This window comes from Naegleria gruberi (assembly GCF_000004985.1).
Source record: "Naegleria gruberi genomic scaffold NAEGRscaffold_33, whole genome shotgun sequence".
NCBI lineage: Eukaryota > Heterolobosea > Eutetramitea > Acrasida > Naegleriidae > Naegleria > Naegleria gruberi.
Genome location: NW_003163294.1, coordinates 94,739 through 107,981, shown reverse-complemented (window position 1 = coordinate 107,981; position 13,243 = coordinate 94,739). Strand labels below are relative to the sequence as shown.

Here is a 13,243-nt window from a genome sequence, read left to right as displayed (position 1 = left end):
GTAATTAGACTAAATTGTTAACCTGTCACCAACACCATTCCAAATATTTCAATACGAAAGTTCCCAATGTATTCTAAAGGAAACCAGGTACAGTAACAAAGAATCCATCTTGTCGTGTGGTTGAAAGAAACACAACCCGTCTGCACGACATGTCTTTATTAAAAGAATAATCAATTGTAAATAAGTCAAAAGTGGCAAGCACCTCAATTTGCGGTTTAAATTCACTACATTCAGAGTATTTATCTTTCAATAATTGAAAAGCTTTTCCTAATAATTGCTTACCTAAGCAGTACAACCAAGCCCCCATTTGTTATCTGACAGATTGAGTAGTGTTTTCACGAAGGTAATGCATTTCAATTTTCGCACAACTGCGCAATTTACCTCACGTGTCAAACACTTCTTTGTGTGAATAGAGTTTAAAAAACAACTCTCATTCCAGCACGTTTTTTCAACAAGAAACCTTTCCACAGCACAAAAAAAAACAGAGATTCTGCCACTTTGAAAGGATCTGCCACTGTCATTCACTCTCTCTAAGAATCAACCAAACCACACTCACACAGAGAGACAGTTTCTGTAACTAATTTTAAATCAGATTTAGAACGTTTGTTGACAGTATGATGATGTCTCAAACAGCAGCAGCAACACTTAATACTATTTATTCGACAGCTGATAATTTAATGATGAACGTTAGCCCATCAACAACAGCTGCCACTACTCAATCACAACAACAACCACTATCTCCCAATCTCAACAATACTGCCAATAATACAGTAGTGAATGCTGGCATGTCCTCAAGTAGCAATTCACTTGTTTCCTCCTCAACTTCACCCTATCATCATCAACTTCATAACATGTCCTCCAATAATAACAATAATACAATGGTGGATCCAAGTGTTTCTTCTTCCTCACAACAGCAACAGTTAGCTCACAACAATTCAATCTCATCAAGTAATCAACAACAACAACACATGATGGGTAATGGAGGTGGTTCTATTGGTAGTTCAAATATTGTTGGTGGCATGGGAACGAATACAGGAAATACTCAAGTTTTACAAGAATTATTTAGACAACAACAACATTTACAAACACAATCAATGAATTATCCACAATTGAATAATTCTGCACTGCATCAACATTCCTCCTTCTCAAATAATGGTCTAGATCCAAATTCAAATAATTTGAATTCACATTCAACGAATAACGATTACAGTAATTTAATTTTGAATATGGCAATGAGAGGAAGTGCTGGAAATGAAGCAAATTCTCCAGTTGATCATCAGGATTTTGTTATGCAACAAATGTTACTTCAACAACAATCACAACACATGATGCAACCACACCATCATCATTACTCAACCATGCCAAATGCAGCTGCTTTGGGTCTTTCACAACCAGTTGTTCATCATTCAACTGCCAATCATCATCATTTGACGCAACCTAATCAAATGATGCATTCTTCATTACAACACCATTCAATGAATTCTGCTACTTTACAACAACAAGTTGGACTTTCGAATTATACAAATGGTATTCAAGATAATATTTTGAATTTCTTAGGAAATCAACAAGAAAATGATACAAATCTTGTAGATCAATCAAATCATGATAATTTAATGATGAATAATTCAACTCAATTACAACTTTCACAAAATAACAATGATTGGAGAGGTGACAAGGTAAATTTCACATACTTTGACAGTGTTGCTCCTTATGTGGAACATACACAAAGTACTTCAGTTGTTGATAATTCACAACATTTACACACAAATGGCACAAATCTAGATGATGTTGTCATGAGAAATAATCAAAATGTAATGCAACATCAACACGATCAAAATCAGTCAACTAATGGATTAATGATTCACACTTATGAACAAATGAATGGAAACTTGTATTCACGACCTATGAATCAACAGCAAAATCAAATTTCCACACAACAAAACATTATGGGAACTCCAAATATGACTAAGAAAACTAAATTAGTGAATGAATCACCAAAACTTAACACAACCGAAGATCCCAATAGAGAAGTAACCAATTGTCATTGTTGTGGTCGTTCAGATGCTGAAGTTAGTTTCAAGAAGAATTATTCAATTCATGAGGGAAATATTGAATCGTATAGAAATACATTCCCACAAAATATTGATCAAATCACATCTGGACCTGTATGTGCCACATGTTATAACAAACAGTGGAGGTTCCAACGTGGACTCTACGATCCTTCAAAAATCAGAAGAAACAATCCAAGGGAAGGAATCAAACAAAGATCTATGAGAGATGGAGACAGTACTGGAAGTCCACTCACTCCAACATTGGCATTCCCTTTGAATAATCGTGTGTCAGCAATTCAAACTGATTATTCACCAACAAATGGTTCTCCTCGAACACATAAGAGAAAGGCACTTACTGTTTCTACATTTAGTGCAACAACTCCAGTTCACAGTATTAATAATAATAATAATAATGGAGCCAATAATAGTGATCATGTTCCATCTGATAGTAGTACTGATAAGTATGATCGTGACAGTAAGAGAACTAAATTTTCATCAGAAATAGAAACTCTTTGTAAAAGAAACAAGAATCCAGATGAAATATCAATCATTGTCCAATTTTATCAAGTGGATGATGATATTGCAAGTGATAGTTCAAAACTTTTAGACCAAATTAACGAATTTAATCAAACTCAATTAAGAATTCAGAAACAACAAATGTTTGGAATTTATCCAAACGAAAAGGATTCTGAAATTTCTAAACATTTCCATCAATTTTACACAACCGCTCTCAAGGTCAATAAGAAACATTTTGAAGTTTCTCAAACAAATAATATTCAAATTATTCAAGGTAAACTTGCACTGGAGAATATCAAACAATTACTGACAGACAGAGCAAAAGACTTTAAACAATCCAAGTTGGAAGATCCAAAAACTTCTACTTCAACTTCTGATGCCAGTTCATTGTTGTCCAACGATTCTACCTCGGCCTGTAGTAGCAATAGTGGAGAGACAAAAGTTTTGAGTTTAAAGATCAGCTCACAAGATAGATTTAAGAATACTATTCTTGCTGATGTTGATGAATTCTTTTTTGTTGATAAGAATTTGAGTGAAGGAGATTCAATTCATGTATTTTTACAATAACAAATTATTATTGAGGAAACAAAAACAATGTACATTAAAAACACCAAAACACATTTTTGCAATAGAAAATAAATAATTTTTGAATATCAATTGGTTTATCTTCTTTCATTTTGTTGAACATGTTTATCAATCATATCATGAATTGTTGCACTATTAAGTTGGGAAATTGATTGGAGTGGATCACCCAAATTGTTACTTGAAACAGTTTGGTTGACTGATAAATTATTGACCTGTTGTTGTTGTTCCTTATTTTGAATTGAGAAGATTAAATCCAAATCTTCCTCAGTTAAGAATGGATCAAACACACCTCCCATTCCAAAACCACCAAAACCACCACCAAATGATTCCATACCATTATTATTATTATTATTTGTGTTTGTATTTGCTGAGCTAGAGGAAGATAGTGATGGATTACTGATGAGAGGATTCTGTTGCATCATTAAAAGATTTCCAAATGCAGAGGTTGTGTCAAAACCACTCATTGGTGGACCACCGGCCATCTGGTGTGAACTCATTAAATTAGCAAAATATGAAGCAGATTGCAATTCCATATGGAGTGGAAGTGAATTATTTGGTATGATTTGTGAGAATAGACCAGGATTTTGCATGGTTGTTGAGGAAGATGCTGATGGTTGAGGGACTTGTGGTGGATTAAAATTGAAATTCGTGGCTTGTTGCATATTATTGGATTGAATTTGTGATGGAGGATGCAACATGTGTGCTCGCTGATTGTGTGGATTATGTCGATAGGTCAGGAATTGTTGTGGAAGAGAAGTTTCATATTCTGTAATTGTTGGTTTTGTGGATCGTTTCAGATTTTCTAAATTTTCAAATGTGTCCTCGATTTCTTTCATTAATTTGCTATAGTTAAGACTGACTAGCTTGAATCTTTTAGCCATAATTTGCATAGCTCTCAAGTCCTTTTTCAAAATATCCTCATAATACATTAAAGTTGACCAATTGTTGGCTCTATGTTGTGAAACAATTGTTGAAGTGCTCGAACTATAGGATTGAATATTCATCTTTAACACTCTCAAATGTACAAGTGTTGCTGCTGAAATATATGGAACTAGATATGGAAGGAAGAGTGGAAACAGTTCGTGTTGAGTTGCCATTGTAATATTCAATGCTGCTTGTTCAATTGTTTCTCTCTCACGATCTCTACCACTACATCCCAATTTGGTGAGAATTCTAATCTTTAATCCATTCAATACGACATCTAGCATTCTCTCATACAAGGCAATATATTGATAATCTCCTTGAAAGATGCACGATGGAGAATTGTTATCCAGATCTAGTGTTGGATTGGTCTTTGAGGCGATTAGCTCAATATTTGATCTTTCTCTCATGTTTCTCGTCGTAAATGCAAAGATTGAATCTAACAATTGTAAATAATCAAAGCAATTACTAACTGTAACTTCTTGATTTAGAGAGGAAATCCATTCAGTTGGAAATTTCAAACCAGTGAAAATTGTAAAGTATCTAGGAATTTCGCTAATAAATCCTCCATCTGCATAGGAAACATCAAAAAATGTTCTCTTGGTATTATTTCCATTATTTGAACTTAGTGAATGGGTACATCTTTCCACCCAATTAATATTGTTTTCCAAATTCTTTTCGTATTTGGTCATGATTGACATACATTTTGTACATTGACCAACTTCGTGTTCGCCTGAAGTTGGTGAAATATCACATCCTGGTTTTTGAAGATACTTATTTCTGAGATAAAAAGCTGGGAATTGAAGGTAAAACTTGGCATTGGTAATTCTCGAGTTCCAAATTTCAAATTGAGCTAAGAGAGCATAGGTAGTAGCAACGAAAAAGCTTTCATGACTATCAAAATATCTACTAACTGCTGCTCGGGCAAGTTTGGCTGTTTTTTCACTAACCTCCATCATTCCACATCTCACTTCACAAACAGCTTTAGTTCCCAAAAACAATGCCACCAGTTCCTTATTTACTTTTTCATTATCTACTGTTTCATCTTCCTTGATAATCATTCTCTCCTCATCAATATCTTTGAGATAGACTGAATACAGAGATGGACACTTTTCCAGATCATCCTTATTCATTAGAGGAAATCCATCACTTGCAAAACTAAAGTAAAAATCAATAACTTGTCTCTTTGATAATCCTTCCTCTTCAATTGATATCTCATTATCATTTTTTTCATCCTTTCCATTTGTTGATTCCAATACAAATGAATGAGATTTTGATTTTTTCTTTTTCCTCGTTGATTTTTCTTGTGGTTGACTAGTTTCAATTGGTTGACCAGGTTGACCATTTGGTGTTCTTTTCGATTCTTTATATTCACATTTAATTCCTTTCTGAATACATCGGTCACAACTTGGCATTTTACGATCCTATTAAAATTGTAAACATTCTCCAAATGTATTTAATATTACTTACACACTTTACAAATAACAATATTATTTAATAAAAGGTATTAAAGATTTAAATACTAACCTTCTTGTGTTGCTTTCTACAATGGGTACAAGCCACTGTATAGAGTGTTACTGGTGAATTATAAACAATTGCATTCGGAGGCATATTTCCATCATTGGATGAAGTGGCAGCATTTAAATTATTACTATTTGGTGCCGATTCTGTTGTAATTGTCGTAGTATTATTGGTATTATTACTTGTCGGAGGATTTGATGAAGTGATGTGATGATTTGTGTTGTTGTTGTTGTTGACGAGGAAGATGAAGGAGAAGGATTGGAAAGTAAAACTCCACCAATGAGGATGGGAAATGTATTATTATTATTGGTGGAGGAGGAATTTGGAGTGGTCGTTGTTGATGATTGAATACTAGAGGGTGTACTATTTGTCGTTGTTGTTGATGTGGAGGAGGTTATTGGTGTGGTGGTGGTATTGTGATGTTGTTGGGAAGTAACAGCACCATTGCTGGTGGAAGAAAGGTGTGGAGAATTGGATGATTGATTCAACATCTGTTGGTGGTGGTTGTTATTGTGATGATGACTCATCGGAAAATGTTATTGGCAATAAATAAGAACTGATTATGAGAAAGGTGTCGTGGTTTTTGTTTTGTTGATTTATTTGGAGGAAATACTCCTAATGACAATAACAAGAGGAAGATTCTTTTCTAGCATGTTGTAAAGTGACAAAGCAAAGAAATGATTTCTATTATTGTTGGATTTCTTATTACAAATAGTTTGATTAAGTTCAAACATTCATGTTGTGTAATTTTCATTTTGACAGTATGTTCTTTCTCTCTTTTGATTAAATTTAAATCAGTTCGAAACAGATCTACCTATTCTTCTTTGTTTGCTTTGGTTTCAGAATGTTCTCCTTCACCTCTGTTTGCCTGTCCTTGTACATTAATTTCAAAATTTCCTTTCTTCTTTCCTCAGGATTGGAAGAGGTAATCTTGGAAGGTTTCAAATTGAGTGGTTTTCTATTTTCAACATTTACATCTCCTAGTGAAGGTCCAATACCAATCCAAGAATTGATAAGAGTTTGCATGATTACCTTCTTTGCATCAACTTGACAAGATGTTGGAAGTCCCTTATCAAGTTCTAAACTAGCTTGATAGGTTAGTCCCAAATCTTCTGGTGTTAATTTCTTCCTCTTTGGAGCTTGGGGAATTTTATACAGTGGAGCTCTATTCATTGGCTCCTTAACTGTACTGGTTGTTGTGGTATTGTTTGATTTGTGTGGAGGAGCAAGAGATTGGGATGGTTGAGAGTTGGAGATGGGAAGTGGTAGAGAGGAAGAACTGGAAGAATTGTTTTGTAAAGCTTTTTCCTTATCAGCTTTTTTCTCCTTATATTGATTTCTATTTGCAATAACTACTATTGGATTTTTCGAAACTGCAAAGTGTTCCTTGTATTTGGACTGTATTCGTGATGAAGTTGTTGCAATGTGATGCCCCAAATAATCATCAGGAATAGGATCCTTCTGTAAACAGTTCAAGTTTACATTGGTTGAGGAGACTGAACGACTTGTTTTAGTTCCATCAGCACTGCTGGTTAAATTCTTCTTTCGATGACCTGCCTTCATTGAGGAGGGTCTTTCTTTGCTTGGAACAAAGGTGGAGAGGTTGTGATGATTCTGTTGCGATATTGAGGTGGCTGAGGATGATTGGTGAGGTATTTGTACAAGGAGGGATTCGATTGAGGAGAGGAGAGGATCTGGCTTTTTCTTGTGAAAACTATTTTGATGGAAAATATCCAGTGGAGGACAAGGGCTCTTTCTGAAAGGAGGAGGTGTTTGTGAATTGATAGAGAAGAGTGTTGGACTTGTTCTACCCATTTCTAGCTCTTGTTTAACTCTCTGAAGTTTTTCCTTTCTCTTATTGTAGGCAACTTGTAATGCTTTTGTTCGGCCTTTCTTTTTCAAATCAGGTGGAGAATCCACAAGGAAAGGGAAAACCTTAACTTTTTTTTTACCAAGGAGATGATTTTGACCCTCGAAATCATCCTCATCTTGATAGTCCTCATCATCACTGTGGAGCATAATGTCACTCTCTCTATCAACACCCTCAATAGCTATATTCTCGTCATCTTCGTCATAATAGTTTTGCTCTTCGGTTGTGGTGGTAATGAGCGAGGCAGCCGATTCAAAATAGTTACTGGCTCTATATGATTCATTCCTAGATTCATTTAGACGTCTAAGGTGATGATGTTTCAATTCTTCCAAAGAAAATTCTTTCATACTATCCTGATAAGTAAAAACATCATTGGCCAAAGAATCTTCCCTATTCAACGGAGGTGGTGTTGGTTGAATAGGGAGTAATCCACTATTTTGATTCTTTTCCAAAAATACTGTCAAATCCTCCATAGATTCTCTCCTATTCATACTTTTCCTCAAACTATTTGTTATTTGCAAATCATTAAGTGATGATTTTAGATCCACATTAAATTTATCTTTACTATTCATAAGAAAATCATCCCGACCTAATCCTCCATTATTGTTGCTAGAATGATGAAAGTGATTATATACGGGAGGCCTAGAATGCCTCATTTCTTGTTGATGTGTTTGTTGTCAACGTATTTTTTTTAAGGTTATTCTTATTCTCCAGGGCTTCCGTTAGTTGTAGCGATATTTTATAACGTATTTTTTCTTCAAGTTCTTTCCACTATATTGAAATGCGAGTGGCTAGGTTTGTTTTGAACCTATTTAATTATCTGTATTGGATTTTGGCGCCACTTTTTGAATTTAATATTTTAAAAAAATTAAAAACCATAAATACTTGTTTTGTGTCACGGGTTGATAAGCCGAAGAGTGATATGGCAAGGATAGTTCGATTGTTAATCTGATGATAACACAAATTTTTCACCTTTCGGGACTGAACGTCTAGTACTTGAAGCATAACAGCATACTGATTAATATTTACATCCTCTCTAAGGTTCTAAACCAATTTTACATCCTATGAATTTTGAATTGAAAACTATTTGAAAAACAAAAGAATGGAAAAGTTTATAAATTATAATGTACAATTTATACAGAAGTACCAAGCATTTTGACATAGTAAGACAATTCAATAACTGGTACTATTGTGAGGATAATTTCTGAATCAGAATCTTGAACCATTTGATAATCATTCACTGGTTGATTTTTTTCAAACATGGTGATTGTATTTTCACCAAAACCAGAGATGGCACTTTCTTGAGGTGTTGGAGACATTGTTCCTTTAGATGTTCCAACAGATTGCAATTTAACATGAGATGGTGTAGAAACGGTACCTAGTGGAGAATTTGAATTTCCAAAATTTTCAATGTATGATTCAATCTTTAGGGAAGGAGAAGTAGCACCAGAATTTTTCATTAAAGTTTTAAGAGTTATTGGGAATTCCATTGTATGATGTGAAATGATATTCTCCTGTAGGAGTAAATCGTCATAGTCATAGAGATGAGACTTGACTCTCAAAATTCCTATGACATTCTCTCCATATGGTTTGGTTACTTGATCCAATAGAGACGATTCACTATTCTTTTTGTAAAATTCCAAAACATTTCTATGCAAATATCCATCCACAGTTATAGAAAAATCCAAAACTTCATTCCAAGAAACTTCCTTTCTTCCCACTTCCAAACAGGTTACTGTTGTCTTTTTGCTTTGTTTCCATGTATTTGTATCAGTGTTAGGAGTTGGTTTCAGCATTGGAACCATCTTGTTTTTCAAAGAACCTTGTGTATTGAAAAACTCGACAAACCACTCAATTTTCACAAATGGAGTGATACAATCCTTGAATGCAGTCAAATCGGAAATAGTTTCCAAATTATGGCACTGTTTGACTTCAAATTGTCCTTCAAAATGAAATTGAACTTTTTGTGAATAGTCACTATTCAAAATTACTTCCTCAGCTCTCTCTTCTGGAATAGCCCCAGCAAATATCTTATTTCTTAGTGAGTAGTTACTCGAACCTCCACTTGGTGTTGTATGATGATGATGAGATGAAGATGGTGATTGATTCGCTGCGATTAACATCATGGTTGGGCTTTCAACGCTTCTCCTTTTCATTTCAGCGTCATGACGAGCAGGTGACAGATTTGCACTAGTTCTAGGTGATGATTTACCTCTGGGACTAACCAATGCCATTACGTGAGCAGAATTATGATGAGCATCATCTACCAAAGTTTCTGATGTTTCTTTAAATAATTGATCATCAGGTAAATACAATGATGATCGACTAATCATTTTCTTCTCCTGTTCAACTTCTTCATCCCCTCTTACATTTCTACAACCAAAAAGCAATTTACGGAAAGAAGACGAAAGTGATTTTTTCGAATTGTTTCTACTAATCGGTTTCCAATTATTCAAGTCATCATCAATGTGATTATTACCACCAACATAACTTGAATCAACAGTTATTGTGTGATTATATGAAGAAGAAGTACTGACTCCAGAAGCAACACCTATGGTTGCTGCTGGTGTTCGAGGTGTTGTTGCCGAGGAAGGAGTTGTATTATTATTAATTTGATAGGATTGATGACTGTGAATGCTATTTCTATTGTTACCATTAGTCGTTTGGCTTCGATCGGTTGCAATATCTAAATGATGATGAATTTGTTGTTGATCTGATGGGAGGGTTGGAGTGGAGGCACTGTTATTTCTACTATTGCCACCGTTTTGTGTAGTACTGATAGTTGGGGTTGAAGATGAATTTGTGGTTGCTTTTAGGGCTTTTAATGAAAATCTTGAAGATGTCATCTTGTGTTAATGGAGTGGAATACAAGTGTTGTTTGTTGCTCTGTCCTGTTCTTGGATGAGAGCTGTGGGGAGTTTTGAATTTGTTTTTTTTGTGGTGACTGAAGAAAGTTGACACAATATTAGAGAGTTGATGTCAAATGTTATGGCTGAAATGGTATGTGTAAAATGAATTTTAAAAAATGGGCAATAGAATGAAACCTATTTAAGATCATACTGAGAATCTTAAATTGAAACACCTTTCTTAATAACTGCAGAATAAAAAGATTGGATTATAAAATTATTTGCTGACGGACGGGATCGAACGGGCGACCAATGGCTTATTAGACCAACGCTCTACCGACTGAGCTACGCCAGCTTCTGAAAGATCTTAATCATTAATAAAGTCCGCAAATACCAACACAATTCAATTTCAGAAAAAACCAAAGAAAAGTGTTTTCTGTTTGGCTCTTTTGATACCTGAACTGAAAAATTGGTGAAAATCAAGTTGGTGATGAAAGAGCCAAATCAATAAGTGAAATGAAACAATTAACAGCAATCTTTTTTGTTAAGCACTTACTGAATTTCCTTAAAAAAGCCAATTGAAGTGTGTAAAAGGATGAAATCATTCTTTTATTGATACCGTATTTGAGAAAATCGCCTTCAAAAAAAACTACCTTAATACATTCCTCGCTCCCTCCTCCATCACACCTCTACACTCATAAACATATCATTAAAAAAGCGTAAAATTGAAAATGGATAGTGAATTAAAGCCTCCTCCTATCTATGATACAACCTCTACTCCATCAACAGCCAATATTAACAACTCCTCTGATGCAATCAGCACAAATAGTAGTAATAGCAGCACATCGACTACAACATTGGAAGCTGAGAAGTCAAACTACTTGGAACAATTTTCATGTCCATCCAAGCTAATAGAGCCACCACCACTTGAATCCTTAAAGTACAGCTTTGAAAAGGAGGACACAAACACTTCTTCCACTCTTGCAAAATCAGCATCTGATGGAGCCTTATCCACAACGAGTAGCAGCAATATTTCCACGAATAATAATCAAACTCTTCAACAACCAGAACATCAAGATCTTGCCTCCACCACAATACCACAAGAAAAATCATCATCAGCCTCTCACATTCGAACAAGTTCAATTACATCCTCATCTCAAGTGAGTTTGTCCAAAGTTACGAACAATACAGATCATGTGCAATACTTGTTCAATCCAAAGGATTTTAAGGTTGTTGGAAATAGAATTGAAAAGATTGTTGACAAATCCTACTCGAGCACATTCCTTGATACTCCAATAGGAACAACATTCACAGGAAAGATTAAATTGAAAGTAAGGATTTTAGCTTTCCAAACTTGGTTAGCTGTTGGTGTTACCTCATCAGAGATTGTGGAAAAGCAAATTTTCAACCTCTCTCCATACCATAGGAATGGTAGTTATCTATACTCTCCGAATGGATATGTGTGGAATTATCAAAAAGAGGACAAGACGAAATATGATCAAGTTAAACATAAATGTGATGTTGGGGATACTATAATTATGGAAATATGTACAGAACAAAAGGAGCTTACCTTTTACAAGAATGAATTGAAAATAATGACAATTCCCAATATTAGTCTTCCTGTCTATCCAGCCTTTGTAGCATACGGTTTGGAACAAATGGAAATGTTGAATTTCCACCACCAACCCATTGAACTTCCAAAATTCATTATCCCTGGTGCTGGATTCTTTGTGGATAAGCAAAAAGTCTCAAAAACAACCGATGCCAACTATGCAAGTGTATTTATATCAAAATTATTGGATGGAAGTGAAAAAGTTTACAAGTGGAAGATTAAAATTGTAAATCTTAATACTTGGCTTGGATTTGGAGTGGTAATGAATTCAATACCAGAAAAACATATTCACAGCTTGTCACCATACGATGACCATTGCATGTACATGATGTCCGCTAATGGGTTTATATGGAATCCTTCTCAGAGTGGATCTAAAAAGTACAAACACGTGTACAGTAAGAATATTGAGCCAGGAGATGTAATTACTATTAAGCTGAATGCTGCCAAGAAAAAATTGCAGTTTTATAAGGGAAACTCCAAGATTGCTTCGATCCGTGATATCAAATTACCTGTGTACCCTGCGATAATGATGTATGGGCACGAATCAATTGAATTTTCTTGGACCTCTTAAATAAATTCAATCTCTTCGTAATATTGGGAATCTTCATCTTTGAAAGGAATAATAGCCAATAGTAAATCCACTAATAAATCATCTGAAATATCCTTCTGCAATCCAACTTGATCTCTAAAGGTGTGCAATAATGATTGATTCGCTTCCAAATATTTCATTTCGAATTTTAGAACTGACTTGTTATTCATACTAAGGCCATAACAAGTTTCTTCTCCTTTCATGAAATATTCTGAGCCACTAAAATCAAAGGTACACAATCCAACATGTATCAAACAGCTCACATTACAAATATACTTGGTTTCGTACTGAATCGACACCTTTTCATATCTAACCTTATCGAATACCAGTTCTGAAATAGAAGATGCCACTCCATTTCCATATTCCTCCTTGATTTCACTCAAAAACTGTGGCCAATTCTCTTGCACTGAAACAGTTTCAACAGTGCACCCCAAAGTTTCCTTCAACTTCTTACAAGAACTCTCCAATGTGCTAATCACATCCTCAGCATTGCTAATTTCACCTCTGAGTCTTTTCAATTTCTTTGAATCGATTTGTTTCTTATCAAAACAAGTAGCAAATCCAACCTCTGAATGTGCTTTCTGTACAGATCGAGCAATACTATTGGATAATCTGCCAATTTCCTGTTCAATCTTTACAAGTAAAAGTGTTGAGTGATTTTCCATCAGATAATCCCGAACACTTTTATTGATCATGGCATAGTTGGAGGAATCCTTTCTAGTACCGATGAAA

At 34.8% G+C, this 13,243-nt stretch overlaps 5 protein-coding genes and 1 non-coding gene across 6 annotated transcripts; 2 read left to right on the top strand and 4 right to left on the bottom strand.

The window, feature by feature from the left end:
* Window positions 1–614: 614 nt before the first annotated feature.
* NAEGRDRAFT_58438 (uncharacterized protein) lies at window positions 615–3,222 on the top strand (the record flags this gene model as incomplete). Its single annotated transcript, XM_002675549.1, has 1 exon — window positions 615–3,222. The coding sequence occupies one exon, from the start codon at window positions 615–617 to the stop codon at window positions 3,132–3,134; it is 2,520 nt and encodes an 839-aa protein (XP_002675595.1). The 3' UTR covers window positions 3,135–3,222.
* NAEGRDRAFT_58437 (uncharacterized protein) lies at window positions 3,205–5,488 on the bottom strand (the record flags this gene model as incomplete). Its single annotated transcript, XM_002675471.1, has 1 exon — window positions 3,205–5,488. The coding sequence occupies one exon, from the start codon at window positions 5,486–5,488 to the stop codon at window positions 3,230–3,232; it is 2,259 nt and encodes a 752-aa protein (XP_002675517.1). The 3' UTR covers window positions 3,205–3,229.
* Window positions 5,489–6,404: 916 nt separating this feature from the next.
* On the bottom strand, window positions 6,405–8,120 carry NAEGRDRAFT_50170 (uncharacterized protein; the record flags this gene model as incomplete). Its single annotated transcript, XM_002675470.1, has 1 exon — window positions 6,405–8,120. The coding sequence occupies one exon, from the start codon at window positions 8,118–8,120 to the stop codon at window positions 6,405–6,407; it is 1,716 nt and encodes a 571-aa protein (XP_002675516.1).
* Window positions 8,121–8,580: 460 nt separating this feature from the next.
* On the bottom strand, window positions 8,581–10,310 carry NAEGRDRAFT_80241 (uncharacterized protein; the record flags this gene model as incomplete). The annotated part of the gene is made up of 1 exon (XM_002675469.1): window positions 8,581–10,310. The coding sequence occupies one exon, from the start codon at window positions 10,308–10,310 to the stop codon at window positions 8,598–8,600; it is 1,713 nt and encodes a 570-aa protein (XP_002675515.1). The 3' UTR covers window positions 8,581–8,597.
* A 282-nt stretch (window positions 10,311–10,592) lies between these two features.
* Window positions 10,593–10,665, bottom strand: NAEGRDRAFT_t395. Its single transcript has one exon. It is a non-coding gene; the product is annotated as a tRNA-Ile (tRNA).
* Window positions 10,666–11,041: 376 nt separating this feature from the next.
* Window positions 11,042–12,493, top strand: NAEGRDRAFT_50168 (uncharacterized protein; the record flags this gene model as incomplete). Its single annotated transcript, XM_002675548.1, has 1 exon — window positions 11,042–12,493. One exon carries the CDS (start codon window positions 11,042–11,044, stop codon window positions 12,491–12,493), a length of 1,452 nt encoding a protein of 483 aa, XP_002675594.1.
* Between the last annotated feature and the right edge of the window lie 750 nt (window positions 12,494–13,243).